This window comes from Nannospalax galili, unplaced genomic scaffold (assembly GCF_000622305.1).
Source record: "Nannospalax galili isolate Female #2095 unplaced genomic scaffold, S.galili_v1.0 scaffold1711, whole genome shotgun sequence".
Classification (NCBI taxonomy): Eukaryota; Metazoa; Chordata; class Mammalia; order Rodentia; family Spalacidae; genus Nannospalax; species Nannospalax galili.
The window spans coordinates 319,855-346,001 of NW_008330347.1; the positions used below are offsets into that span (position 1 = coordinate 319,855).

Consider the following 26,147-nt stretch of genomic DNA (forward strand, 5'->3'; position numbering starts at 1 on the left):
TATGGAATTATTTCAATTTTTTTGTATTTATTGAGGTTTGTTTTGTGGTCCAGTTGTGGTCAATTTTTAAAAAAGTTCCATAGGGTTTTGAGTAGAAAGTGTATTCTTTGGTGCTTGGGTGGAATGTTCGAAAGATGTCTGTTAGGTCCATTTGACGTATGGTATCATTTAATTCAGATGTCTCTCTATTTTTTCTTTGTCCAGTTGACCTGTCTAATGGAGACAATGGGGTATTGAAGTCCCCTACTATTACTGAATTGGGGTTAATCTGTGTTTTAAAATCCTGTAGTGTTGTTTTTATGAATTTGGATGCACCAAAGTTTGGTGCATATATGTTAAGGATTGTAATTCTTCTTAGTTAATTGTTCCTTTGATCAGAATGAAGAAGCCTATTTGAAGTCTATTTTGTCAGATATTAGAATTGCAACTCCTGTTTGTTTCTTAGTGCCATTTGCTTGGAATATTCTTTTCTATCCTTTTACCTTAAGGTAGTGCCTGTTCTTGAAGGTGAGATGGGTTTCTTGCAGACAGCAAAGAGATGGATTTTGTTTCTTAATCCATTCACATAGCTTGTGCCTTTTGACTGGGGAGTTCAGTCCATTGATATTTAAAGTTGTTATTGAAAGATGTGTATTGGTTGCCATCATTTTGATTGCTCTTTGTGTTGTCTAATTTTGTGTTTCTTCAATTATACCTTTATTTATTTTCTTTCATTGCCCCTTGTGTATAGTTGTTTCTTTCTCCTCTCTTTGTATTGCTTCAAGTATTCTTTGAATGCCTGGTTTTGTGGTCATGTATTCTTTCAGACTTTTCATGTCATGGAAGATTTTTCTTTCCCCCTCAACTATAAGAGGCATTTTTTCTGGATAAAGTATTCTGGGCTGGCATCTATTGTCATGTAGAACTGGAAACAACTTGGTCCAGGCTCTTCTGGCTTTCATAGTTTGCATTGATAAGTCTGCTGCAATTGTATGTGACTTCTGTGTGACTTGTTTTTCTTTTGCTGCTTTCAGTATTCTCTCTTTGTTCTGTACATTTAGTGTTTTTACTATGACATGTCATGGGAGTTTCTTTTCTGATACTGTCTATTTGGTGTTCTGCGTGCTTCTTGTATTTGTATGGGGATGTCTTCCCCTAATTTCGGGAAGTTCTCTTCTACAATCCTGTTTAAGTACTGGTCAATACCATTAACCTGAAATTCTTCTCCTTCCTCTATTCCTATGGTATGTAGATTTGGTCTTTTCATGATGTCCCACATCTCTTGCATATTCTATTCCTCTGTTTTTATAAAATTTTCCATAATCTTTGCTTGAGTGGTCCAAGTCTTCAACTTTACCCTCCAGTGTTGATATTCTGTTTTCCATTTCCTTCATTCTAGAGGTGAGGCTTTCCCCTGTTGTTTCAAGTTGACTTATTGAGTTTTGCATTTCTTCATTTCTGCCCGAGTTTTCTTCAGTGTTTCTATCTCTTTTGTGAATTTATTCAGAACATTATCCCTATCTTCTTTTCGCTCTTTTGTTTGTTGTTTGGTGAAACAAGTCTGCCCCTGCTCCTACTGCCTGCTTCTCACCTACTCCCGGTGTCTGTGTTGTGACTCCACGCCAACTCCCCCCACCCAAGGGTTGCTCAAGAGTCCCTACAACAGTGGAGTTTGGTGGGGACATGGTGTTTTGGCTTTCCATTTTATTATTCTTGTTATGATTTTGGCATGTGAATTTATTTTGTTGTTTATGATTCTGATATGAGAATTAAGTTGAAGTATGCATCTGTTTATATTATTGGGGTGCCTAGGTCCTATCTTTACTGGTTATGTAAAGCTGGTTGGTACAGGTTTCAGGTTCTCTCAGGTTTTATTTTGGAGGGAACTGATGGCTTCAGATCAGCTATTCAGGAGCACCCACAGAAGCCCAAGTCAGGTTCTGGTCAGGTACACTCAGGCTTCCTTCTAAGGTTTGGACCTCTCTTAGCAGGAACTCAGAGAAATTTTGGGAAATTCCCTAAGGGGCGGTGGGCAAGTTGGGGACTCTCGGTTTGTCTGCTGTGTTCTCAACCTCTATGCCAGAATGAGGCCAGAACCTGACTGCTACACTGATGGAAGTCTGACCCACTCTCTCAGGCTGTTTGCTAGGATCTCAGCCTTAGGCTACCAAAGCCAGATCTGCCCTGGGGCCTTGGGAGGGGCCTCACGAAATCCCAGGTAGGGGGATGGGTATGGCACAATTAGGTGAAGCTCACCACCACGTGGAGGCAGGATCCTGGAACTCTCAGGCAGTCCCCTCTGTTCTCAGCACCTACACCATAGGGAAGCCAGAGCCCTGCACTCTCTGGTGGTCTCCAGGGTTTGGATTTCAAACAGTCTTTGAAAGGTTATGGGCTCCTCTCCTTGTCCTACCCCTTGTGCCCTCCCCCCCTTCCTCTGCTGATGTGTATCACACTCTGCTGGGGCATAACACCCACTGGAATGTGTCAAGGGAGGGGTGGAAATTTTTGTGTGCTTGCCATAAGTTGTGTGGAGTTGGAAGCTTGAGTTGAGTGTGATGTGTGATCAGTTCTGCCTGGGGACAGGTCGGGGCAGGGCAGGATGACCCACTGGAAGATTCCTTACCTCCATCTGCTGCTCTGCCCCCTGCCAGAAGTGACTTTGTCCTGCTTTCCCTCCAGGTTGTTTATTTCACAGCCACCTTTCCCTACCTGATGCTCGTCATTCTCCTGATCCGGGGTGTCACTCTTCCTGGAGCCTATCAGGGCATCATCTTCTACCTGAAGCCAGACTTGCTCCGACTCAAGGACCCCCAGGTGGGCACCACATGGGGAGTGTTAACTCAGATTATACTGTACTTTGAAAGTCTATTGTTTTTCTTTTGATTTAAAAGGAATAGATGCACTCTGGAGAAAAATTAGATATCATCAAAGAAAACTGAGAAAGGAACTGATGAAATCTCTGAAATCCTTCCATTTAGATATAATCTGCCAGCATTTTAGTGTTTCCTTTTCACCTCTTGTTCTAGGTGGTGTGCACATTGACACAAGTGAGATAATTTTATTTTGAGAAATACATCCTTTGTGATTTAAATTATATTATGAGTCTTTTCCATGCTATTAAATTTCAGTCATTTTTGTAACTGTATCTGTAAATGTCATTTCAATACATATATAGTATTTCCTCCATAAGTAACTCATTCATTTATTCAACAAAAGGATTCAGAGGGCCTCTTAAGTATTAGATATTGTTCTGGTTCTAGTGATAGGGCAATGGAGAAAACATATCATCTCCCTGCCCTGCTAGAGCTCAAACCCTGGCTTCAGACACTGAGGCGATGTTTATTTTTAAATATACAGGGTCTATCAGTATCTGAGGGTGATTGTCCATTACACTAAAACCCACAGACTTATCTGAAATGGTGAAGTATTTGTGTATAACCCATGCACATCTTTCAATATACATTAACTCATCTTAGATTGCCTATAATACCACAGAATTGGTATTACAAATGTTATTACATAACAGTGTTATCACATAACATCAGTGTTATGTAAACAGTTGCTCTTCCGTGTCATTCAGGGGCTAGTGTTAAGATAAGAGAAAGTCTACTTCAGATCAGGTACAACTGTTTCTTCTGAATATTTTCCATCTGTGGGTTGATTGAACCCATGTGAAGGGACAACAGAGAAATGCAGATGTTGACCATCACTGCTTGACGACACCCTTCTTTCTTCAGGGTTTTTGTGTGATTTGATTCTAATTTGTGTGTATCTGTATGTGTGAGTGTGCATATGTGTTCATGTGTGTGTGTGTGTGTGTGTGTGTAGGCCAGAAGAAAACCTCCAGTGTTGTTTCTCAGGAGCTGACTACCATGTTTTCTGAAGCAGGGTCTTTCACTGACATGAGATTAATGATTAGGCTAGCTGCTGGTCAGCCAGCTCCAGGGATCTGCCTGTCTCTCCAGCCCTGGGCTACCAGTGCATGCCACTGTGCCTGGCTTTAAAAAAATATTTTATTATTTTTATTTTATACGTATGAGTGTATTGCTTGCATGTATGAAAGTACACTCGTGTCATGTGGTGCTCGTGGAGGTCAGAAGAGGGCATTGGGTCCCCTGGGACTGGAGTTAAGGATGGCTGTTAGCTGTCACGTGGGTGCTGGGAACTGAACCCGGGTCCTCTACAAGAGCAGCCTGTGCTTTTAACTGCTGAGCCCTCTCCCGAGCCCCTGTGCCTGGCTTTTTTACATGGGTTATAGGGATCGAATACAAGTCCCCATGCTTGCACCACTCCTCCAGCCCTGATCACAGTTTATTTTAATCTTTGATGACTTTGTAGACCCAAGTAATATGACTTCATGGTTTAATTTTATTATTCACTGCGGGCAAGGCTGGACATTGCCTCACGTGTGTGCTGGTCATTTGCATTTCCTTCTCTAGCACTTGTCCAGCATATTTTTGCTTTTTTGCTTCCATCAAGAAGTCTTGAGGGATTTATTTATATATGTATGAAGTGGCCTTTGAACCAGGTCACAGTGCCAAGGCACTGTGTAGAGACACTGGCCCAGTGTCACCCGAGACACGAAGTAGCCCACATGCGTTTGATGCTTCCTAGGCGCCTACAGAACCCAACTCAAATGGGCCCTGCCTGTGAGAAGGCCACTGCAGAGAGTGAGGAGGCCAAGTTCCTAGGGAGTAGGATGAAGCCATTCTCTGCGACATTGAGGGGTGGACAATGCTGCGGTGAGGGGCTACACCTGCTAGCCATAGCCCTAGACCCTGTTGTCCCTATCACTTTCTTGTGCCTCCCGTAGGTGTGGATGGACGCAGGCACCCAGATCTTCTTCTCCTTCGCCATCTGCCAGGGGTGCCTGACGGCCCTAGGCAGCTACAACCAATACCACAACAACTGCTACAGGTAAGAGCCGCTGGGCTGGGGCAGGTGAGGGCAACCGTGCTTCTGTGAGCGCTGAAGAGGGCCTGTGTCCTTGGCCTGGGCTCCAGGACCATGACCCACTATCCTGGGCACAGGGAGTAGGAGCTGTGTCAGAGGGACACCTTTCCAAGACTCAATTTTTTCTCTCCTTTCTCATTGGATGCCTGTCTTTCTTTGCCATGTCTTTCTCCTTGCCCTGTGTGTCCCCATTTCTCATCCTCTTCTCTCCCTTTAACCTCTGTCTTTTCGTTTCTTCTCTGATTACTTTTTTCCCCTCCTTTCTCTTTCCCTTCCCACCTGTGTCTGAACCTGCTGTCTCCACAGGGACTCCATCGCCCTCTGCTTCCTGAACAGTGCTACCAGCTTTGTGGCTGGGTTTGTTGTTTTCTCCATCCTGGGCTTCATGTCCCAAGAGCAAGGAGTGCCCATTTCAGAAGTGGCTGAGTCAGGTAGGTGACACACCCCACATGATGCTTGGGACTCAGGGGAAGGAGAGTCAGAGAACAAAGATCCTCCTGCAGAGAGGTGGGAGTCCCAGAAGCATGGAGACAGGAACCTTTTTAGCTTGGGGTAGGGGATTGTGTGGCATAAAGCAGGGCTTTTAGAGCAGTGGGAGAGAAAAGGGGAGGAAGAGAGTGGGGGGAGGGGAGAAAGAGAGAAGGTGGGGGGAGGAGAGAAGGAGATTAGCCCAGACTAGAATATGTGTACATATGCATGCATGCATAATTGAATGACTTGGTCCCAGGAAATAGCAAACAATGAACCCACCCTGCTTTCTCAAAATAGCCCAATCCACATGCCTACACACAGAGGCTCACACGTGCACCCAGATGCAAACAGTTCCTCATAGGCACACATAGGTTCTTACAGACATGCACTCACATAGACACTCTCAGATGCTGAAGACACACATAGATACTTACAGACAACATAGATGCTCACAAATGCACGCATACACACAGATGCAGAGATTACAGAAGTACACATACGCAGACAAACACAGCTGCACACGTAGGCTTACAGACACACAGACTTTCACAGAAGCTCACAGATGCTCACAAGCAAATACAGACACAGACAGATACCTGCACACACACAGGATGCACACAGATGCTCACAGACACACATAGATGATCACAGATGCTCATAGATGCACACAGAAGATCACAGATGCACACATATGCACATGGAAGCTCATAGATGTGCACAGACTAAACAGAAACTCATAGAAGTTCATAGACACAGCTGCACACGGATGCACACAGAGGCTTTCTCTCACACACAGAAGCTCACAGGTGCACATAGATGCCAACAGCACACAGACTTCCCCCACAGATGCTCATAGACACACAAAGAGGCTCGCAGATATTCACAGGCATACCAAGACATACACAGGTGCATACAGATGTTTGGAGGTACTGTTGTTTGCACACATTGCTGAGGATGGGCCTTCTTTAGGCAGTGAGTGATCCAGAGTCTACCCATTGTACTGTGTACCTGGCAGGTCCTGGGCTGGCCTTCATTGCCTTCCCGAAAGCTGTGACGATGATGCCTTTGTCCCAACTGTGGTCCTGTCTTTTCTTCATAACGCTCATATTTCTAGGGCTGGACAGCCAGGTATGATGCCCTTGCCCTGGAACTTTCTTTCAACTTCTGCTTAACTACTTCCTGACCAAGGATCAGAGGCCCCGCTGTGGTCCAAGTCTTTTGACTGGGGATCAGATGGGTGGTACCGGGTCTCCAGAGCCTCTACTGTGAAAGTGCCACCCCTTCGTTCTCAGGATTGAGGCTCCCCTTCCACATGGGCACTCACTCTCACAAATGTTCTCCCCAAAGCTGCTCAACTCCAGCCTCATGGTCCAGCCCCAGCCTTTTTAGCCTTCGGGGATAGACCCTCTCCCTTCCTTCCGGCCCTCCTTTCTGGGACTCCTTGTCATGGGGTTGTGGCTGAGGGCAGGGCTGACCTACCGCTGTCCTGTCCCACATATCAGAATAGGGGAACACAGTGAGAGGATGCAGGGCAGGTCTCGTACGGACAGTGCTGGGCAAGGCTTATGGTCTGGCTGCACAGCCCTCTCACTCCTCTCACCTCCTGGCCCACAGTTCGTCTGTATGGAGTGCCTGGTGACAGCCTCCATGGACATGTTCCCTCGTCAGCTTCGGAAGAGTGGACGGCGCGAGCTGCTGATCCTGGCTATTGCGGCTGTGTGTTACCTGATAGGACTCCTTCTGGTTACTGAGGTAAGAGGACAGCATGGAGGCTGCTGAGTCTTTAGAGCCACCCCTTCCTTCTGTCTACCCTCTCTGCTTCCTCACAGTGAGGCTGAAACTCAGTAGACTTGGACTATGAATGGCAGAGGCCACACACAAGCTTGAGCACATGGGGTCAGGTGACTGCGAAGTCTGGAACCATTTTTGTTTTTGTCAAATGAGTGACTCTAGCTGCTTCAGCAACACTGTCAGGAATGCCCTTTCTATGTCCCACCCCTTTTCCTCAGGAGAATTGGTCCCCAGGCAGGTTTCCCCCCTGTGATATCAAGGAAAGGCTGTTGCTGCACCTGGCTCACCTTTTTTTCCTTCAGCCGATCCTAGCAGAAAGAGGGCTTTCTCTGGAGTTCGGCAGGTGTTCAGGCTGTGACCCCCTACTTAGGCTTCCAGCAGGTGGAGAGCACCACCCTAACCCAAAAAGAACATGGAGTGAGGGGCTCCACTTCTTCCAAGATGGGATGCTGGGCAAATGAAACACTACCATAGCCCCCTACCCCCACCCCTCAGCATCCTTGCAGGTATCAGAAATTATTATCATGAGGCTGAAAGTTGTCCTTAAAGGCAGGGATAGGCAAAGCAAACTCCTGGTAGCTGCGAAAATGACTCCTGAGAGGTTGGAGAGAACATTGGTTAAGAACACTGGCTGCTCTTGCAGAGGACCTGGGTTCAGTTCCCAGCACTCACATCAGGGCTAACAACCATCTGTAACTCCAGTTCCAGGTGATCCAATACTCTCTTCTGACCTCTGTGGGCATTGCATGCACAGATGCACTTACATGCATGCAGGTAAAACACTCATACATACAAAAATTAATTAATTTGCTAATTAAAAAGTAACTCTGGCTCTTGGCAGACAGCACAGCTCACTGGGGGATCAGCAGATGCTGACCCTGCCCAGTCCTCAGGTCCTTTATTTCCACAGGGTGGGATGTACATCTTCCAGCTCTTTGACTACTATGCCTCCAGCGGCATATGTCTGCTGTTCCTTTCCCTGTTTGAGGTGATCTGCATCGGCTGGGTATATGGTGAGTGGGAGCAGGTGGCTGTGGAGAAAGGAACAAGATCACCTGGGGCCAGTGAGGGGCAAGCTCTGCCCAGGATAGGCATCTTGGCCTGCCTGCCCCGATTCTTTTTTCCAGGAATGTCAGACATGGCCTGGAGGCCTGGTATCACTCTTTAGGGTAGCTAGAGCTGGGGCAATGTCAAAACAGACTTCCTTCATCAGTGGAATCCCAGTCAGGCGGGACTTCCAGGGCCATTTGGCCTAACCACCTCCACTCCTCAGATTCCTTCATTCCCTTTCCAACAGCCAAGTCACCACCCAGGCTTTGCTTGAAAACTCCATGGATGATCTTCATACATTCAAAGCAGACTTTCCCGCTGTAATTGTTATACATTCCTTTCTTATAGTAAGGTGAATTCCGTCTTAGGACTTCCAGGGTCCCACAACACCAAGATCAGCAAGTGGCAATCCCAACGCCTTAATATCCAAGCCACTGTCATGCCTAGCAACAGCAAAAGTTCACCTTCATTCACCGAGCATTGCTGTGTGCCAGGCACTGTGCTGGGCAGGGCAGGTCACATGCTATATGTAGCCCTATGCAGTGGGAAAGGAGGCTCAGAGCAGTTGGTCTTTTGCCTAAGTTCACACATCTACTAAATAGAGGTGCCATCATCATACCCAGGTCTGCTGGCTCCTATGCAGCAGGTTGGGGCCACAGTGCCAATGTTATAATAAGGCTCAGGGAAGAGAGTCTATGTGCACAACATATTAGGGCATGTGAGAAGCCATGAGCTTGAGCAAAGTTGAGCCTTCTTGTGTGATGTCCTTTTCTGTCCTTACTGTCTCACCTTGAGCATTAGATCTCTCCCTGATGTTTCTGACCTCTTTACAACTCTTGTTCTCAGAGAGAAGCTGGTAAACTCAGCCGCAGGGAGGTGGAGGTGGCTGATAAGCCTTAATATGCCATACTTCTGGCAATACTAGTCTTGGTACTTGGACCTTTTTCAAAGCTGTGGCCCTTTAAGGGTTGGAGTTCATGTGTTGGTAATCAGTGGGAAGACACTGGACTGGAAGCAGAGGGTCCCCCAGATGTCTCCACTAGTGAATGCTTCCTCACTTTCGAGGATACCGCCTCTGCCTGGAACTAGGGCCAGTTTAAAAGCTGAGCACATAAGCAAAGCCAGTGTTTTTCCTAAGCACAAATCAGCCTGGCAGTGCTGCCTCTGGGGAACTCACAGGTGGCTCCCTAGAGTCTAGGACTGGGAGAATGTCTCTGAACCTAGTACCTGTCTGGTTTGTCTGAGTTTGTGGTAGTCCTGAGCCGGGGAGCTCTTGCAGTTTCACTGTGTTGACTTGAGCCCATAACCCTCTGCTGCACAGGTCAGTAAGGATTTGCCTGGGATCCTTTAGGCTCATGTGTTCCCATGTGCTTAAGACAGAAGATCTTCGTCTCTATACAGGGCAGCAGGAGGTCATTCCAATAGCTTGTGGGTGGCAGCCCCTGCCCCCTTGCGGGGTTCTGTGGCTGGGAGACAGGGCTGCACTTCTCCCCCACCGTTTCCATTTGTATCACAGGTAGGGGCCGGGGGGGGGGGGAGGAACGCGAATATTTCCTAAGGGCCACAAAGTTGTCCTCACCCTCTGGTTCTCATCCTTTCTCCCATTCTGTCTGCTCAGGGGCAGACCGTTTCTATGACAACGTTGAGGACATGATTGGCTACCGGCCCTGGCCCCTGGTGAAGATCTCCTGGCTCTTCCTGACCCCTGGGCTTTGCCTGGTACATACCTTCCCTCTGCCTCTCTCCTTTCTGCTTCATCCCTTCCTCACAGCCCTGCTCCTCCCTGGTAGGCCTCTCCCTGTCCACCCTCTACTCCTCAGCCCCCCTCTCGCCTCCTGCTTCAGTCCCTGTGGATGATGGCTTAGCAGCACTGTCCCACCTTGATCCCTCCAGTGTAGATGGCTAGTCCTCCATCCTTGGCTGTCAGTCCTGGTGGTCCCGTCTTATTCTGTTCCTTCTCCTTTAAGGCCACCTTCATATTCTCCTTGAGCAAGTACACACCTCTCAAATACAACAACGTCTATGTGTACCCTTCCTGGGGGTACTCCATTGGCTGGTTCTTGGCTTTTTCCTCCATGGTTTGTGTTCCACTCTTCATCATCATCACACTCCTGCAAACCCAAGGTTCCTTCAAGAAGGTAGGTAGCTATGGAGGTGACCTAGTGAAGGGGGCTTCTGAGGGAGGCTGGGCCCAGGAGCACAGTCAGCTCCCAGTGGGGCTGCATGGGCTCCTAAAGGCCTTTGAAGACCACATCTCTGGTTTTACAATCTTAAAAGCTTGAATCCCAGTCCTGTAGAAACTGCTATTAGGCAGATTTTGAGGCCTAGCTGTTCAGTAGTTCAGGGGAAACCAAGTTACAAACAAGGACCAAAGGGGCCAGATGCGGAAGGTTTGAAAAGCACAGAGCCTTGCTGTAGGAGAACTGGGGACCACACCCAGGCTCCTGCCTTCTTTACTCACAGCCCCACAGCCCCACAGGCACTGCAAACAGTGCCTGTGTAGTTTGGGACATGCCTTCCTGGAAGGAGCCATAGCCAACGAACCACAAAGACTTTTACATATGAAAGTCAGAGACTGTCCAACAAGTAATAGAAATCCAATCCACAATAATTCAGGCAAATGGGCTTCTTTGATTCCTGCATATCAAGAAAGTCAGAGGTGGGGGCTGCTGGCATTTGGTTAAGCTGCTGAGCAACTATTAGGGTCCAGACTCTTCCTGCATCCCCACACTTTCATCCTGAGCATGCCTGCATGTCTTTTTGTTGTTATACTTATTACTTCATGGTCACAGTGAGGTTGCCAAGATTCCAGTCATCACATCTACATTCAAGGTCAGGAAGTGGGGTTGATGCTACTCAAAGCAACATAACAAGGATGTAGTAGTACTACCAATTATAGATACTTACTGAACACATAAAAATAGTAATTATAAGAGTAGTAATGACAACAGTGGCATGTATTTACCACTTACCTGGTGCCAGGAACTGTCCATAAAAGTATGTTCTGTTATCCCCACTTTACAGATGAGGAAAGTGAGGGGAATAAAGCAACAAAAGAGTTAGGTGAGTTTCCTAAGATTGCATAGGAAGTTCTAGTGGGAACTGGAGCCCAGGCAGTTCACACTCTCAATCATCATGTGAGTGTATGTTTCTTGTCTCGGAATCATCCTGCCTTTATTCCCAGGTGCCTGGCTCTGTGCTGGGCCTGGGGACACACCCACAAAGAGCACTTGCCCTTTTCTCCATGACACCCCTTCATTCCCTGCCACTCTTCTCCATAGCGTCTTCGAAGACTCATCACACCAGACCCCAGCCTGCCCCAGCCAGGGCAGCGTCCAACTCTGGATGGCACCACTGGTCAAGGCTGCAAGCCCTCTCCAATGCAAGGACTCATTGTTTGGGAGAAGGAGACACACTTGTGAGAAGTACCAGAGGCCAAATAGCTCCACAACCAGGATCCTGGTCAGCTCTACCTCCTCCAAGAATGGCCTCTGCTTCCATCCTACTGAGACTTTGGGGGGACCCTGGACACCTCTGTTGGGGGTCACTCTCCTGTTCAGCTGGAGCAGCTTCTTTGTCACACCCTGGCCCCCCCAGTCCTTTCCAGCTGTGCTCCAGGAAGCTGTGTTTGCCACCTGCTTTTAACTCTGGATTAGAAAACTGAGGAGCAGACAGGCAAAGTGATGTTTTTAAGTTCACACAGCTTCTCAGAGCCCAAGACCCTCCTTGGACTTGGTATCCTTGTGCTCAAGCCTGTGAGCCTCCTGTCATATCCCTTTCTTAGTTAACAAGCACATTGGACCACCTGACACCACGCCTTTTCCTTGCCTCACCCCACATCAGTTGTCTTGGGTGGGAGGGAGGTCACTTCTTCAGAGGCTCTCAGAGACTGGGGCCTACCTTGTTAAGTTCCTTGGCCTGTACCCGCTAGATTTTCCCTGGAAGCCTTCTACCTTCTCTCCCTGGGTGGTGGGTCTCCCAGTGAGAGGGTCAGTAGGCAGGTGCTCTTCTGTGAGCACGAACCCCCACCCCATGCACACTTCCCTCTCTCTTTTCCCTTCTTTCTTCAGATCCCTTCCTAATGCCCATACCCCCCTCCCCAACTTGCCAAATCATATAAGAATACAGTCTGTCATTTGATGCTTCCTGGGGATGGAAGGTGATGTGTGAATGAGTGAATTCAGCCTGGGCCTTGAGAAGGGAAGGGAGGAAGGGAGTGGGGCACTCAGGACAGTTATCCTGGGCACAGGACCCTGCCCCCCAGAAAGGATGCATAAATAGAAGTCACCCAGAGCCACCATCCAGTGGTCATAGTAACAGTCCATAGTCTGGCCAGCATGGGTTCCATCTAGACAGCCTCTATACCATCCTCAGAGTGTTCCCACCTTCACCCAAGTCTGTGAGGCTTCTCTATTTGACAGGGAGCATCTCTGGGTACTCTGGTATTTCAGCTGCCCTGGCTCCTGACATCTCCCTTCCGTTTCCCTCAAGACTGCTCTGTGTACCTTGCCTGCCCTTCTTAGTCCAGTTAGTGGGACAGCTGCTGTAGCTGGTTGCTGCGATGCGGAGATGCAGAGTTCAGGCTCCTGCTGTGGGACCAGCATGAAGATCACTGCTGCCACCTGGTGGCAGAGGATAACAGCCAGTATAGCCCAGAGAGCAGCAGCACCCTTATGATTCAGGACAAGCACCTCACTTGCATTCCTCACCTGCAGCCTGGATCATGGAAGGCAGCCAGCTCTCCTTCCCCGTGAAGTCTCTTGTGCTCTTTCCTTTTGCCCCAGGGGGAAATGATGGTGATGTGCCCCCAGAAGTCGCCTTGATTAGGGTGAGCCTCCAGTGCTAAAGGAGGAGTGAGTCTTGCCAGTCTTGTTGGCTACCTTCCACCATCCCATCCTATGGGCTCCACAAGCCTTGGCCCCACAGTATAGCATCTTCTGAGGCAGGCCTGTGGATACCTCTGCATGCATTGGGAGGCACAAACCTCCTTTGTTCCCAGTCCCTCTGTCTGTAGACACCCCTGACTCTGGCCCTTCCTTTGTGCACAAAAATTCACCCTAGTGTGGCTTTTACTGTTTCTGGCTTTTAAGCACAGATTGCCCTGAAGGTCTCTGCTCTGGAGCAGGGTGCTATGGGAGGCAGTTGTTGCAGCAAGTCCTCCCTGCCTCCTCCATTCCCTGGGACCAGTTCAATAGGAAGGGAATGGCAGGTGTATGTGTATGTGGTGGTGGTGGGGGTGGGGAGCAAGCAAGGGTACTTTGGAGCAACCTCACAGCTCATGGGGGTCCACTTCTAATAGATCCACAGCACAGGCAAGGAGCAGAAATTTTGCTTTTTAAAGTGCTGAGAGTTGGCACATATATAGATGTGTGTGTGTGTGTGTGTGTGTGTGTGTGTGTGTGTGTGTGTGTGTACATGAAGAGTATGTGGGTTATGTGCTGGGGTCTGTCTATCTCATCTTGTCTTTTTGAGTTTCAGTCTATGGCCAGAGGCCTATATCAGCAGTTTGGCCAGTGCAGTGTAGAGTCAGTGTCACTAGGCACTCTCCAATTGGCCCTAAGCTCTACCACTCCTGACTTCCACAACTGACCTCGTCCCACATTCCCATTTGAAGCCTTTTTGAGCCATAATGTTGGGGAACACTGGTTGGTTGAGGGACTGGAACCCTGGCTATGGTAGGTGAGAGAGAGAGAGAGAGAGAGAGAGAGAGAGAGAGAGAGAGAGAGGTAATATCAGGACCTCAGGGCCTCAGGGCCTCAGGAGTGATGTGTAGTGGGTGCCTTGACCATCCTCTTCCATTGTGTAGACAATGTTCTTCACGAGCCCTGGACAAAGTCCCTTCCCACTCGCAGACTCTCCTTTCCTGGAGAAGGATGGTGGCAATTTTAGTTTCAAGCCTTGATGTAAAATGTCCATATGGACTGAGTGGACTCCATAGGTGAGCTATCTGTGTGAACACTTCTTAACCCAATAGAGAGACTCCCACACAGAGGAACCAAGGTCTTGACAGTTATCACCGGCTTGTGATCTGGTGAATGAATCACCGTGGAAGTGGCTACAGGCAAGCTGTCAGCTCACTAGCTGCAACTGACATAACCTCCAGCCAATGGGCCCCGAATTCCTTATCTGTGGTGAGGGATAAAAATATTTTTGCTTTGTTTTTGAGACAGGGGCTCCCTGTAGCCCGAGCTGGCCTGGAACTCCCTCTCTGTGAAGACCAGGATGGCCTCAAACATAGATTCACCTGCCTCTACCTCCTGAGTGCTGGGATTAAAGGTGTGTGACACCACATCTGACTGCATTGTGGTTTTAAGCCACTAAATTTTGTAGTAATTTGTTAAGTCACTGAAAGTAACTAATACTGTCCTCTTGGAGGATCAGGTGTGGCCCTTCATCCAAAGAACTGGATGTGCCAGCTCCCTTGTGCTTGCTCTGTCTGTACCCTTGGCCTTTCTCCTTGTCTTCACCTTCTTGGGCCCCCTTCAGTGTCCCCCTGCCACTTGCTCTCTCCTCATTCTGAGGGACTGGTTGCCTTTGTCTCTGCCACCATCTGTCCTCACATGTCCAGCTCCCTGGTGACCAAACCCACGTGGCTTCCTTGTTGATTTAGCTGCTCACTGAAGTAACAAGAGCTGATTGGATCTGACAGGGATGAAAAGCTTGTTAACCCACGGAGAGAGGCCAGGGAGGACACGTGTACTTGGAGAGGTCAAGAGAACTGGCAGGAGTCCAGGACGGCAGGTCATGTGAAGCTGAGGTGGGCTGATGCCCCAGGCCCAGCATCCTGATTCCAGCTCTCTGCTTCCAGCACGATCAGCAGGTTTGGGTCACTCACGTGGTCTGAGGAACTCGTGTGACAGTGAGGCAGGTGAATGCAGAATGGCCACGGACAGGCTTGAAAGTTCACAGATGTCAAGCCCAAGGCCTCCATGGCTAGGATTGACATAAGACACGTTCTCACGCTTGTTCTGTCCACTTCAGTCTCAACAGTATGAGGATGATAGCTACGTCAAATCAAAAGGCCTGGCCCTGAGATCAGACTCCACATCTCCATACCAGCAACACTCTTACATGGGACTAAACAAAGGGCACTCACATCATTCTGGCCTGCCTGGGTCAGGCCTCTGCAGAGGAGATGGCATTTGTTCTACTGTGGAGAGAAGGGTCCCTGGGAGACAGTAGCTATCAGTACAAACTGGGGACAGCGGCTGTCGGGAGATCTGAGTTCCCTACGTCGCTGCAGCCTCAGCTTGACTCTTTTGGGTGTCTCACAGAGAACACTGGGCTCCTGGAAAAGAACTGTTTCTCTAGTCGCTGTTCCCTATTTCTTTCTCTTGTCTTCCCTCACTTGGTGACTAGAAGTGGTGGCAGATGTAATCCTTGCTTCTTTCCCAGTTTTGACAAAAGCCTCAACATTTCACTACTGAGACTGCTAATGTCGATGTTTGATGGGTAGCATTTATTAAGCGATGAAGTTTCTTTGGTTCCAAGTTTGTTTTATTTAAAAACAAGAATAAGTGTTGGCCTGGGTGTGGTGGCACAGGCTTATAATCCCAGCAATCAGGATGTGGAGGCAGAAAGATCATGAGTTTAAAATCAGCTTGGGCTAGATTGTGAGTCCCTGTTTCAAAAATTAAAAACTATAGGACTGGAGAGATGGCTCAGAGGTTAAGAGCACTGGTTGCTCTTACAGAGGACTGAGGTTTGATTCCCAGCAGTTAACAACTATCCCTAACCCCAGTTCCAGGGGGATCTAGCAACCTTCTTCTGGCCTCCATGGGCACTGCATGCATGGGTGCATTTATATACATGCAGGCAAAACACTCATACACATAAAATAAAAGTAAATAATAAATTTTAAAAAATTATAAAAACAAAAAAACCCAACTCCCTTTTCATGAGTCTGCTGAAACCTTGAAAACAGGGAGCCTTCACAAAATAAGGGCAATACATACAAGGAACACCAGAAGCCAATCCTTCTTTAGAAGGCTACGTTTAAAAATTATACACAAATTAACAGACTGAGCATGTCTTTATGTGGCCCAGAAATGATATACCACGATCAAGATGGATTGGTCCCAAGACTGAAAAGATGGTTTAGTATTAGAAAATTCTAGTCATATAATTCAGGACAGCAACAGGCTTCCTATCCAGAAACAGTTGGACCACTCAGCATTTGAAAGGTCTTTTTTTCTGTTTTTTTTTTTTGACAACGTCTTACTATGTAGCCTAGACTGTCCTTGAACACAACACATAAACTTCATGCCTCAGCCTTCTGAGGAGTCCAGGGATTAAAGACATGACCATCATGCCCAGCTCTATTTGTTCTTATGAAGATATTTTTAAAGCTGTAGGTTTACAGTTTACTTGTAATGCTTTGTTTAAATGAAACTTCTGCAATATCTGCAGCGCTGGCCTCCTAGGCTGTGCTCAGGCACATACTGACTCCTTCATTAATCAGTCTTATTAGAGGTTTGCCACTTTACTGGTCATCTCTTGGAATGGACTTTTGGTTCTATGACTCCTTCCACTATACGCATTTTCTAGCTCATTTCTGCTGTTGTCTTTATCACTTCTTTCCGTCTTCTTATTTTGGACTGATCTCATTTTCTGTAACTCCTTAAGCTAAACAATCCTCTTATCCATAAAGTACAACTATCCTAGTGTGTTAGCTAAGGAACCTACGAGTCTGCTTGCTAGGGGATCCTGTGCCTGTCTGTGAAGGGGGATAAGGCTCTTCCACATCTGTCTTCTATATCCTGAGGGCAGATGCTGTGAAGCCCAAATATCTTGGAGGGGGGATTGGGCCTTTTGGGAAGAGTAAGGCAGGTCTGCTTAGGTTGTTGGAACATAGGAAAAGGGCCCCTTGTCTTCCCTGAAGCTACTTGCAGTTTTTCCCAGAGCCTAGCTTGGGCTTGAGGTCACTTAGTCCTGAGGTCGTGGGAGCAGGAAGCCCTGAATTGCTAGGGGCTGTTTGTTCCCTAGGGAGCAAAGCACCCAGGCCTGCTGGGGGATGGGAGGGAGCAGGAGTAGGCAGAGTTCCCATGCTTCCCACCTATCTCCAGTGCCTGCATCCTCAGGCCTAATCCAGGATGGAGTTTTCCTGCTGGGACCAGTTCTGGAACTGCTCCCTTCCAACACCCCCGATCATTTAATCTCCTTGTTTCCAAGCTTCCAAGGCTTTGAAGTCTAGCTCTGGGTCTGATTGCCTACTTCGGAAGAGCAGAGTAGGGGGGCAGTAAAGAACTTGACCTGTGCTCTGGCCCCTGAGCTCTGGTGGGGCCTCACTTCTCTGGGAGAGGACAACTCTCTACCCTCCAAAGTGTCTGCTTGGAGTGAGTTAGGTGGAATAGACCCTACTTCAGACAGCCATGTGTGCCCTGGGGTGGGTTTCCTTCAGAGAAAGAAAGGATCACTCTTGATCCACGGCTATGACCTCATCTGCCATATGGTTGGCCCTGTGGGTCAGAGGAAGAAGTTGGTGGGAGGGGAATGAAGAGACCCAGTGGACAAGGTAGTGGAGAGGCTGTTAGAATTGTGTGTTGTCCCAGAGAGAACAGTCTGGGCATCTGAGGGTCAGAGCATCGGGGAAGACGGGAGCAGAGCTGGCCATCCCTCTGTTTTCAGGTGTCAGAGTCACATGAGTGCATCTTGCTTTGGCAACACTATCCCAGCCAGGGAAGCTGGGACTCAGAATTTCTAGAGTCTGCCTCCCCAGTCCATGGGAGCCATCTGGGTCCCACAGCGCACCCACCCCCCAGCTCTGCCTCCTCAGAGCAGTCTGCCCATTGAAACCTTAGCTCCTTCTGTCTTTGGTCTGGGCTTCTGGTAACCAGATGGTCACCAGATCTGGACATTCTAGAAAGTCAATTTTATGATTTCCTCAGTGAGAGTGTTTTTTGTTCCGTGTTTACAACTTAATGAGAGCTTTTTAAGGTGTCGATAAGCTTATATATCAGATCATAGTCCTTTGGCAAACTGCCTTGCTTCTGTCTCAAAAAGATGCGTCCACGTCATCCTGTAGATGTGGTCTCAGCTTGTTCTCCTGACCCTGACCTGGCTGGACAGTCTTTCCTTGAATGCTCATTTTAACATCCTGCCAGGCCCCAGTCCTGTCACCGCCCTCTGTGTGGACACAGCTATACATTTCTTGTCCCTGTTGAATTCCCCCATGTGACTTCAAAGGTAGAGCTTTGCTTGTGGTGATATGGAATCCTCCCACCTGCTTCACCAACATCTGGCGCCAGCATCTTATCCTGGCCCATTGCTCTCATCAGAAACCCATAAAATCTGAGACCCCTGGAAATTTTCTAAGTCAATGACTTAGGGTTATTGCAGGGAATGGAGATGGATCCAGAAGTTTCTTCAGAACATGTTGGTCTCCCTTTGTTTCTAAAGGGCGCTCTTCCTCCTGGACCACCGCAGGGTCTGGAAGGTTGGGAGAGAAGTTCCCTGCTAGCCTGTTGGCATTGATGGTCCTGAGGTCTTCTTGGCTCCAGGCTCTCTCCCAGGTCTAGCCCCAGCTTGGACCTCAATGGTGCTCTCTCAGGGGGCCAGTAGAGAATTCCCAGGATGGGACAGATCCAAGCTGGTCTCTGCTTCTGGAATTTCCCACTTCCTGGGAAGATGGTGAGCTCATGTTCCCAAAGGCTTTAACAGAGGACAATGGGACCAGCCTGTGGAGGGCACTGGAGCTATTTAGCTGTCTGGGTGCTTAGTGTTCTGGTCAGCAGGGATGCTGGGCTCCCTCTTTGCAGGTACCAATTGTTCTGCTCAGGGGAGGTCCTTTGATCATTTGCACGGCTAAAAGCTCTCTCCTGTGGCCCCACCAAGAGAAAGCATCCTCAGCTACCTCTAGTCTTGTGTCAGAAAAGAGCACCCTCAACTACCTCCTACCCTATCCACAGAGCTGAGCTGAATGACATGCTATGCTGTGAATCTGCCCTCAAGCCCTTGCTCTCTCCTCAGCTCTTTTTTGGGCCTCCTGGACCTATCTTTTGTTTGTGCTTTGATAGAGTATCTTGCTGTATAACTCTGGCTGGCATGGAACTCACTATGTTCAGGTAGGTCCTGAACTTCTGGTGAATCTCCTGCCTATTTGAGTTACATAATAAGACGTCATTTATCCCGGATGAAGAATGACATCTATGGACAGAGAGAATCTGGGAAGCCCCGACGACTGAGGTTCAGTTTGTCTTCCATCCAGACCCTAGCCAGGGAAACACTCTGATGTAAGAAGCATCCCCTCTCTGTAAGAATGAAAACAACTGACACAAGTTTGCTCAAGTGACACATTTCGATAGAATCTCTAAAACTCTATGAATTGAACAGATAAAATACCTCTGGGCTATTTTGTTACAAAATATTTGCCATTTGGATTAGTTGCTGAGTGCAGTGACCCTGCCTGTCCCCAGAGAGCTGCTCCTCCAGCAGGTGACAGGTGCGTGGAGGGAGGGGAGGTACCACTGGAGGATGTGCAGCTGGCGCAGAGACAGACAGACACACGATATCAGGGACTCCCACTGGGCACCAGAGACATCCTGGCAGGCTCTGGACAGGTGGAGTCAGGGATCAGAGGTCCAGGGCCGATACGTATTTGTGGGAGCAAGACCTCTTCGCAGACAGAAAGACAGGCTGGCTTCCAGGACAGGCTGCCAAGACAGGACCTGCTTGAGAACTGTAGGTGGGACTGGCCAAAAGCAGGTAGGACAGCTGGCTCCATCTCCCACTTGATTCTGGAGTTGGGGCCAGAGGGATAAGGGGAGGGGCATGAGGCCTCTCCCAAGTGTCTGGGGACAGGAACACAGATGGGTCCCACCATAAGCCTTCTGGCTGATCAGGGGAGAGAGGTGACGGACGCTTGGGGCTTTAACTTCCCCTGACCAGTGAGATGGGCCATTTGCTTCTTGCCCTAGGCCATCGCAGTTCAAAACCCCAACAGCTCAGAACTACTCTATGCTGTGACCTCAGGGAGGTTTGGTTCCTGTGTACAACTCTGCTGTAACCAGCAGAGTCTAGGTCAGTCACTGCAGTAAATCTGGGTTAGCCTCTCCCCAGGGAAAAGGGTGCATGGGGCCTGAGAGTCCAGGTCCTCAGAGCCTGAACATGTAGTCTAGCCCCAAAACCTCTGCTGGAGTTGGGGCTCATCTGGAAAGTTGGGCTTCAGTTGAGGTTTGAGGGACAGAGGGCACTGTTGGCTTGAAGCCTGATGTGGGACAAGGCCTGATAGTGGGAACTGGGTTATTCCAGGGCTGTCCCTCTTCACCAGCCCTTGACACCATGGCCCTGATTCTATAAATACATTTAGCTACATTCATAACCCATTCCCCTTCATATATCACATCCTAGTCCTAATTTTCCCTCTATTTTCAGCCCCCTCATTCATCCACTCCCATTGGAAGCTTCCTGTCTTCCTGAGGCCCCACCCCTTTCTGCCCTGACCCAGATGGGTGAGGTGTCTGAGTCATGCACCCTATCTGTCAACTGTTTCATTTTGACAGGCTCTGACTGGAATACTCCTGTTCCAGAAAAGACCCAAGGCAGCCAATTCAGAAAAGATCAGATAGGTTGAATGCCTCTGGGAAGATGGCACATTTGGTTGAAAGTTACAGATAGTGCCAGAAAGAAACTCATGATGGGTGACATCATATCCTCTCATGACCTCTGAGTGAATACAGACACACTGACTCTCACACACATGTATACACACACACACACACACACACACACACACACACACACATACACACTCACAAGGAATGAGGTCATTTGGCAACTGTGTGATCTGGGATCATTCATGTTACCTATCTGGTCCAGGGCGCTGCATCTTGGGCTGTGCAGCAGGGACTGGGAGAAGCCAATTCACTTCAGACCTAGCAGTATTCACTTGTCTCTCATTTCTTGGGATGTTTTAAAAACAGGCTCTGACTGGGAGGGATCTTGAGGAAGAACAGAAATAACTGTTGCCACAGAATAGAGGAGGCTGGCCTGGCTTATGGCTTGTGATAGACTTTTCCTGAAAGGGCCATGAATGGACAGGCCACCACATCACCCCTGTAGTCTTTGTGAGCTGTCTCATCTCTCTGGGGGCTCTCTGGAGCCATCTGGGAGGCTGGTGAGCGACACTGGCTCTAACTTTTCAGGAGGGAGACTATTTGAAGGCTGGGGTAACAGGGGCGACACAGTGACTCTAGAACTCCACTTCTCCACCCCGTCTCTCTACTCAAGCCCCTCCCAGAGGTCACAGAATCATGTAGGAGGGGGCTCGGGCTCTGACTCTGGGCCAAGTTGTGCCTCTGCGAACAGATCAGTACTCTGTCCTCTTGTTTCTGCTTCCACAAGGAAGAAATTTACCCGGGTCTTACAGATGTTTCTGTATGACTGCCTGTGTGCACTTGGCATTGATTGAGAATCGTTTGAAGCTAGAGAACTAAGAAATGCTCCTGAAAGTGCACTTTGTAGGTACTATCCCATGATCCTATTACCCTACTACTCAATCTAAAAAGAACCAGGTACCCTGTCTTCTTCCCTCCTTTCTTGAAGCTTTCTGGATCTGGGCCACTCAGAAGGCTCTGGGGGTGACAGGGAAGAGGGCGTGGTTAGGGAAGTCAATGTCTGTAGGGAGCTAAAGGACCAGCCTACTCTGACTGCAGGCTTAGGGAGCAAGGGCAGCAGAAAAAGTCCACTTCCTCATATCCGTTACCCTTAGGCCCCTCCAGGGAGCCAGGGCTAGGTCTCTACTACTCAGCTTGGCCATAGATATACCTTGTGCTGGGGTAAGCTGCCTCTGTTTGGGACTGTGCTGCTGGCCAGTCCAGTTTCTTGTTCTTGTCCACTGGCCCAAGGCATGGACACTAGCAGACCTAGGTTATAAGTCCATCAGCCCACCAGCCCCTCGGTTTCAGTTTTCTTCAATCCACAGTCCAATTAGGGGAGTATGGTGGGCACAGAGGAGGCATGGTCCATCTGGCTATGTGAAACCCCTGGAAGAGTGAGGAGGTGTCTATAGATTTGTGGGGAGATGCTCAAATGAGTTAGGTGAAGGGTTGTTGGGCCAAGCAAACCCTCATGCCAGGGAATTCTCTTTCCACAAGTGATCAGTGGCCAAGGAGGCATCCTGCCAGGGTACGAGGAGCAGCAAGGGGCAGTCCGGCCCCTGGATGGCCACCCCATTAGGACAGCAGGATGCTGGGGGCAGGGCTTACACCAGGCTCCTTGAGCCACTGGAGTATCTGCGCCGGAGCAGCAGGGAGCCTGGTGGGCAGAACTGGTGAGGGTGGTTGTATGGGGGTGGCGGTGGGGGCAGTGGAGGCTGGTGGATGACCTTGACTGGGGAGCCTGGACCACGTAAGGGTGTGGAGCCACAGGAGTCAGAAGAGGATGAGGCATAGCAGGACAGTGCCTGGCTCAGCAAGGGTTCCATGCGGGCCAAGCAGGGCTTGTCCAGGACAATGACCTTGACAATTTGTTGGCACTGTACCAGAGTGCCTGGGGGTGTAGGTGGCGGCGGTGGCAGTGGTGGGGGCTGCTCCCTCAGGGGGCTAGGCTGTGGGTCTGGCAGCAACGGTGATGGTGGTGGTGGCTGCGGTGGTGCTTTCCTCTCGCACCCCAGCCCGGGGCTGTGCTGGGACGTTTGAAGCCTGTTGTGAATTGACACCTAGTTTAGAAACAGCCAGAGAAGCATGAAATGTTACCACTAATTCCCAGCTGCTGGGACTGGCCACCCAAGCCTCCCGGAGCCTCCCTCCCTGCCTCTCCTGCCTGATGTGCATAGGGTGCTCTCAGCCCAGGATTTGATCTCCTGCTTGTCTCTCTACCCACAGGAAAACTGCTTCTGGGCACGACTCTTCTGTGGCAGAATGGAGTCTGCCCATGGCAGCCATAGTGCACCAGGCCTCAATCTTATCTGTGAGATGGTTCTGCGGGGCAAACTCCTCCCCATGTGCCAAGGCTCCACTCCCTAAGCTTGAGAAGTAGCACAGTTCTCCTACTGCCCAGGTCTGTGATTGAGGAGAAAGTTGCAGAATTAAGGTTGTGATTATCAATGTGTCTGAGTCCAGAATGCCAGAAGACTTTGAAGAACCTACCTGTCCTGTCCTGTCCCAGATCCCACCAAAACCATGACCCTACATTTGAGAGCTACTGGGATAGCCAAAGGCAGAGTCAGGTCCCTATCACCTTCCTGTTCCACTCAAGCTGGTCCTGATTAAATTTGCATTCTATGGGGAGGGGGGAGAGCTAGAGCACTCCATCTTGATCCCTTGTGTGGGTCAGGAACAGGTGATCCAAGTGGCATGCATGGTTAGACTGTAATGTTAGAATTCAGAAGAGACTGTTGCTTCGTCACATGGACAGGCATCTCACTGTCTGTGAATCTCTAGCTTACACACTTTCAGGTCCAGAGATTCTTACTTGGGGAAGTGAGTTATCATCAAATGGGTTATTAGTGGCCACACATCCTTCTCCCTACTCAGTTCTCTGCCTGGGAATCAGAGTTTGGCTGTAAGCTACTGTGGTGAAACCCACCCCCATTCTCAGAGAGCTGTAAGAAGGGATCCCCGCTTCTGCCATCCAAGTGGGGTCTGATTTCTCTCTTCAGAGCTCCAACCACGCTGTTTGTCTCTGGTGCTAGGCAGGACCTGAACTCTCCTCAGAGCCCCATCACATAGCTGTTTTCTGTCTGCCTATCTATCTATCTATCTATCTATCTATCTATCTATCTATCTATCTATCTATCTACCTATCTATCATCATCTATCTATCATCATCTATCATCTGTCTGTCTGTGACATTAATAACTTCTAATAAACTTCTTACCCCCCAAAATCAATCTGTGACCCTTCTGAATTCTCATCTGAGATCTTTCATTCAGAGAGGTAGAGGAAATGGACATAAGGGAGCCTCTAGGGTTTTGGAAGAAGGATTTACTTCTTCATCCTTTTCTGCCCTATCCCTTAGCTCCCTAGCCTGTAGCTATGACACATCACCATTCTCTCAAAAGTCCTAGGCCTTCTAGGGGTAGCTGAGACCCTTTTCTCTGAAGAAGCTTTCTATTGGGCCCGTCTATCTTCAGGTACCACCATCTAGGACCAACTGCTCAGAGTGCAGAGTGGGGACACTGAGGCTACAGGAAGACTACCTTATCCCAGGCCTGGGCCAGAATCCCTCCAAATTCTCTTAGAGCTCCAGAGCTCTTAGTCCCGTTTATTGCCTAAAAGTATGATTTCAGGTACCCCATTTCTGGTCTTTTCATTACCCCTTAAGGCTTCTTAAGACTTTACCCTTCAAGATTCTGAAGCCTCAGCACTATAATCAGCACGTCACAAGGCTTTCTTCTCCATCCGCATCAGATACCTGGGCAGCATTCCCTAGGCCTGAACTCCCCTTAAAGGTGTCTGGTGCTCTTGGCTGTGGAGACACACAGCCTGTAGAGGGCAGGACCTCTCTCAGGAGATGTCATAGACTGAAGGTCTCAATGCTGGGCACAGGCTCTTTTCATTCCTGCCTGTATTCTGAATGATTCTCTAGAAGTAGCCTGAGAACCAGACCAGGCTTGCCTGCTCTGCCTCTCTATCCCCACCTCACAGCAATCTCCAACCCCTATCCTGGGCCATGCAGTCCAGGCCCAGTGAGCCTTCCTTCTCCTCCTCCCCAGTTGCTCCCTTGTAGCCAGCAGCCTCAGCCTGCACCCATTCTTCACTTCCCCTCATCTGCATCCCAGTTCCAGTCCCATCCCAGCCTGGACTAAGATCCAGTAAGTAGAAGCAGAAAGTGACAGCAAACTGTCAAACAGCCCTCTTATTCTAAGAGAGAGAGAGAGAGAGAGAGAGAGAGAGAGAGAGAGAGAGAGAGAGTCAAGATCCTGCATACGAAAGAGAAGGTGAAGTATTTGTCTTTCAGTCTTGGCTTATTTTTTTAACGTGAGACAGAGAATGGACATGAGTAGCAATCAGAATAGCTCAGAGAAGATGGAGAAGCGCCTGCCACAAGGGCTCGGTCAGGCAATGCTGGAGAAGAGGGAGCTCGGTCTAAGCCGAGAGGCGAGGCTGCTCTCTGCACAGGGGAGCAGAGGCTGGCAGGGGGGCCCTGGAGCTAGCTGAAGGGTGGGGCAGCCTTGCAGATAGCCACTTAGCCCCCTTGGGCAGGTAGGAGGGAAGAGGGGCTCAGATGGCTGGTTCTCCTTGGGCAGTCCCAGGAGGAATGTGCTGCAGGTCTGGTGACTAGGATTATCTGCAAGGCTGAGAATGGGCAGCTGCAGGAAGATGCGGGCGCAGGGCAGGGGATGGAATACCCACCCTGGGGGCTGGTCAGCTGCTGGGGCAGGGAGCTCCTCCAGGTAAAGGTGCCTCCTCCAGACACACGTGGGGGATGGGGTGCAGGGACAGAGAGAAACTGAACTCCCAGGCATCCTGTGGCTCCCCAGGGCTTGGCAGGCTGCTGGGTGGGCTCTCCCCTCACATCTAGGGAAACCCTCCTGCTTGGGGGCGTTGGAGAGGACTGTCTACAAGCAGGCAGGCTTAGGAGGGCTCATGAGGGAATAAGAGGGTCTAGTGTAGAGGCAGTGTATGCTGCCTTTTGGGGCAGCCTTGGGGAGGGCTGGAAAAGGCCAGTTGCTTCTTCCAGATGCCTTTCCCATGTAGATTGGGGATGGCAGCCTCTCTCTAATGAAGAAGGGCTTCATTTACTAGGAAAACCTTCAAGGTGCCTCAGCCCTGCTCTACCTCATTTTCTCCTGTGCTGTCCCCACCCCATGGCCACCCCTGTGCCCAGCTTTCCAAGGATGAGCTGCTCCTGGGAGAAACTCCACCTCGATGTTCCAATCCCATTTCTCCAACTTCCCCAGAGGTATCCAAAAGTCCTTAAGAGTAATCACAGGGGAACTGACTTTAGGGGTGATGCTC

General features: G+C 49.3%; 2 protein-coding genes across 13 annotated transcripts in view; one reads left to right on the forward strand and one right to left on the reverse strand.

Annotated features, from left to right (window-relative positions):
* The window catches only part of Slc6a12 (solute carrier family 6 member 12), a 30,324-nt gene extending 17,932 nt beyond the window's left edge, over positions 1-12,392 (forward strand). For all 8 annotated transcript variants that reach the window (XM_029570453.1, XM_017801685.2, XM_029570455.1 and 5 more), the window contains 9 exons: positions 2,662-2,796; positions 4,796-4,899; positions 5,242-5,366; positions 6,422-6,534; positions 7,021-7,158; positions 8,108-8,210; positions 9,866-9,966; positions 10,215-10,385; positions 11,529-12,392. In XM_029570453.1, coding sequence (XP_029426313.1) covers positions 2,662-2,796; positions 4,796-4,899; positions 5,242-5,366; positions 6,422-6,534; positions 7,021-7,158; positions 8,108-8,210; positions 9,866-9,966; positions 10,215-10,385; positions 11,529-11,669 — 1,131 coding nt within the window. In that variant the 3' untranslated portion in view covers positions 11,670-12,392. The remainder of the gene's footprint in view (positions 1-2,661; positions 2,797-4,795; positions 4,900-5,241; positions 5,367-6,421; positions 6,535-7,020; positions 7,159-8,107; positions 8,211-9,865; positions 9,967-10,214; positions 10,386-11,528) is intronic.
* A 7,140-nt stretch (positions 12,393-19,532) lies between these two features.
* The window catches only part of Iqsec3 (IQ motif and Sec7 domain 3), a 111,754-nt gene continuing 105,139 nt past the window's right edge, over positions 19,533-26,147 (reverse strand). For 2 of the 5 annotated variants that reach the window (XM_008847107.1, XM_008847135.1), the window contains one exon: positions 19,533-22,903. In XM_008847107.1, the coding sequence (XP_008845329.1) occupies positions 22,448-22,903 (456 nt within the window). In that variant the 3' untranslated portion in view covers positions 19,533-22,447. The remainder of the gene's footprint in view (positions 22,904-26,147) is intronic. The other 3 variants (XM_008847112.1, XM_008847121.1, XM_008847127.1) reach the window with 3 other exon arrangements.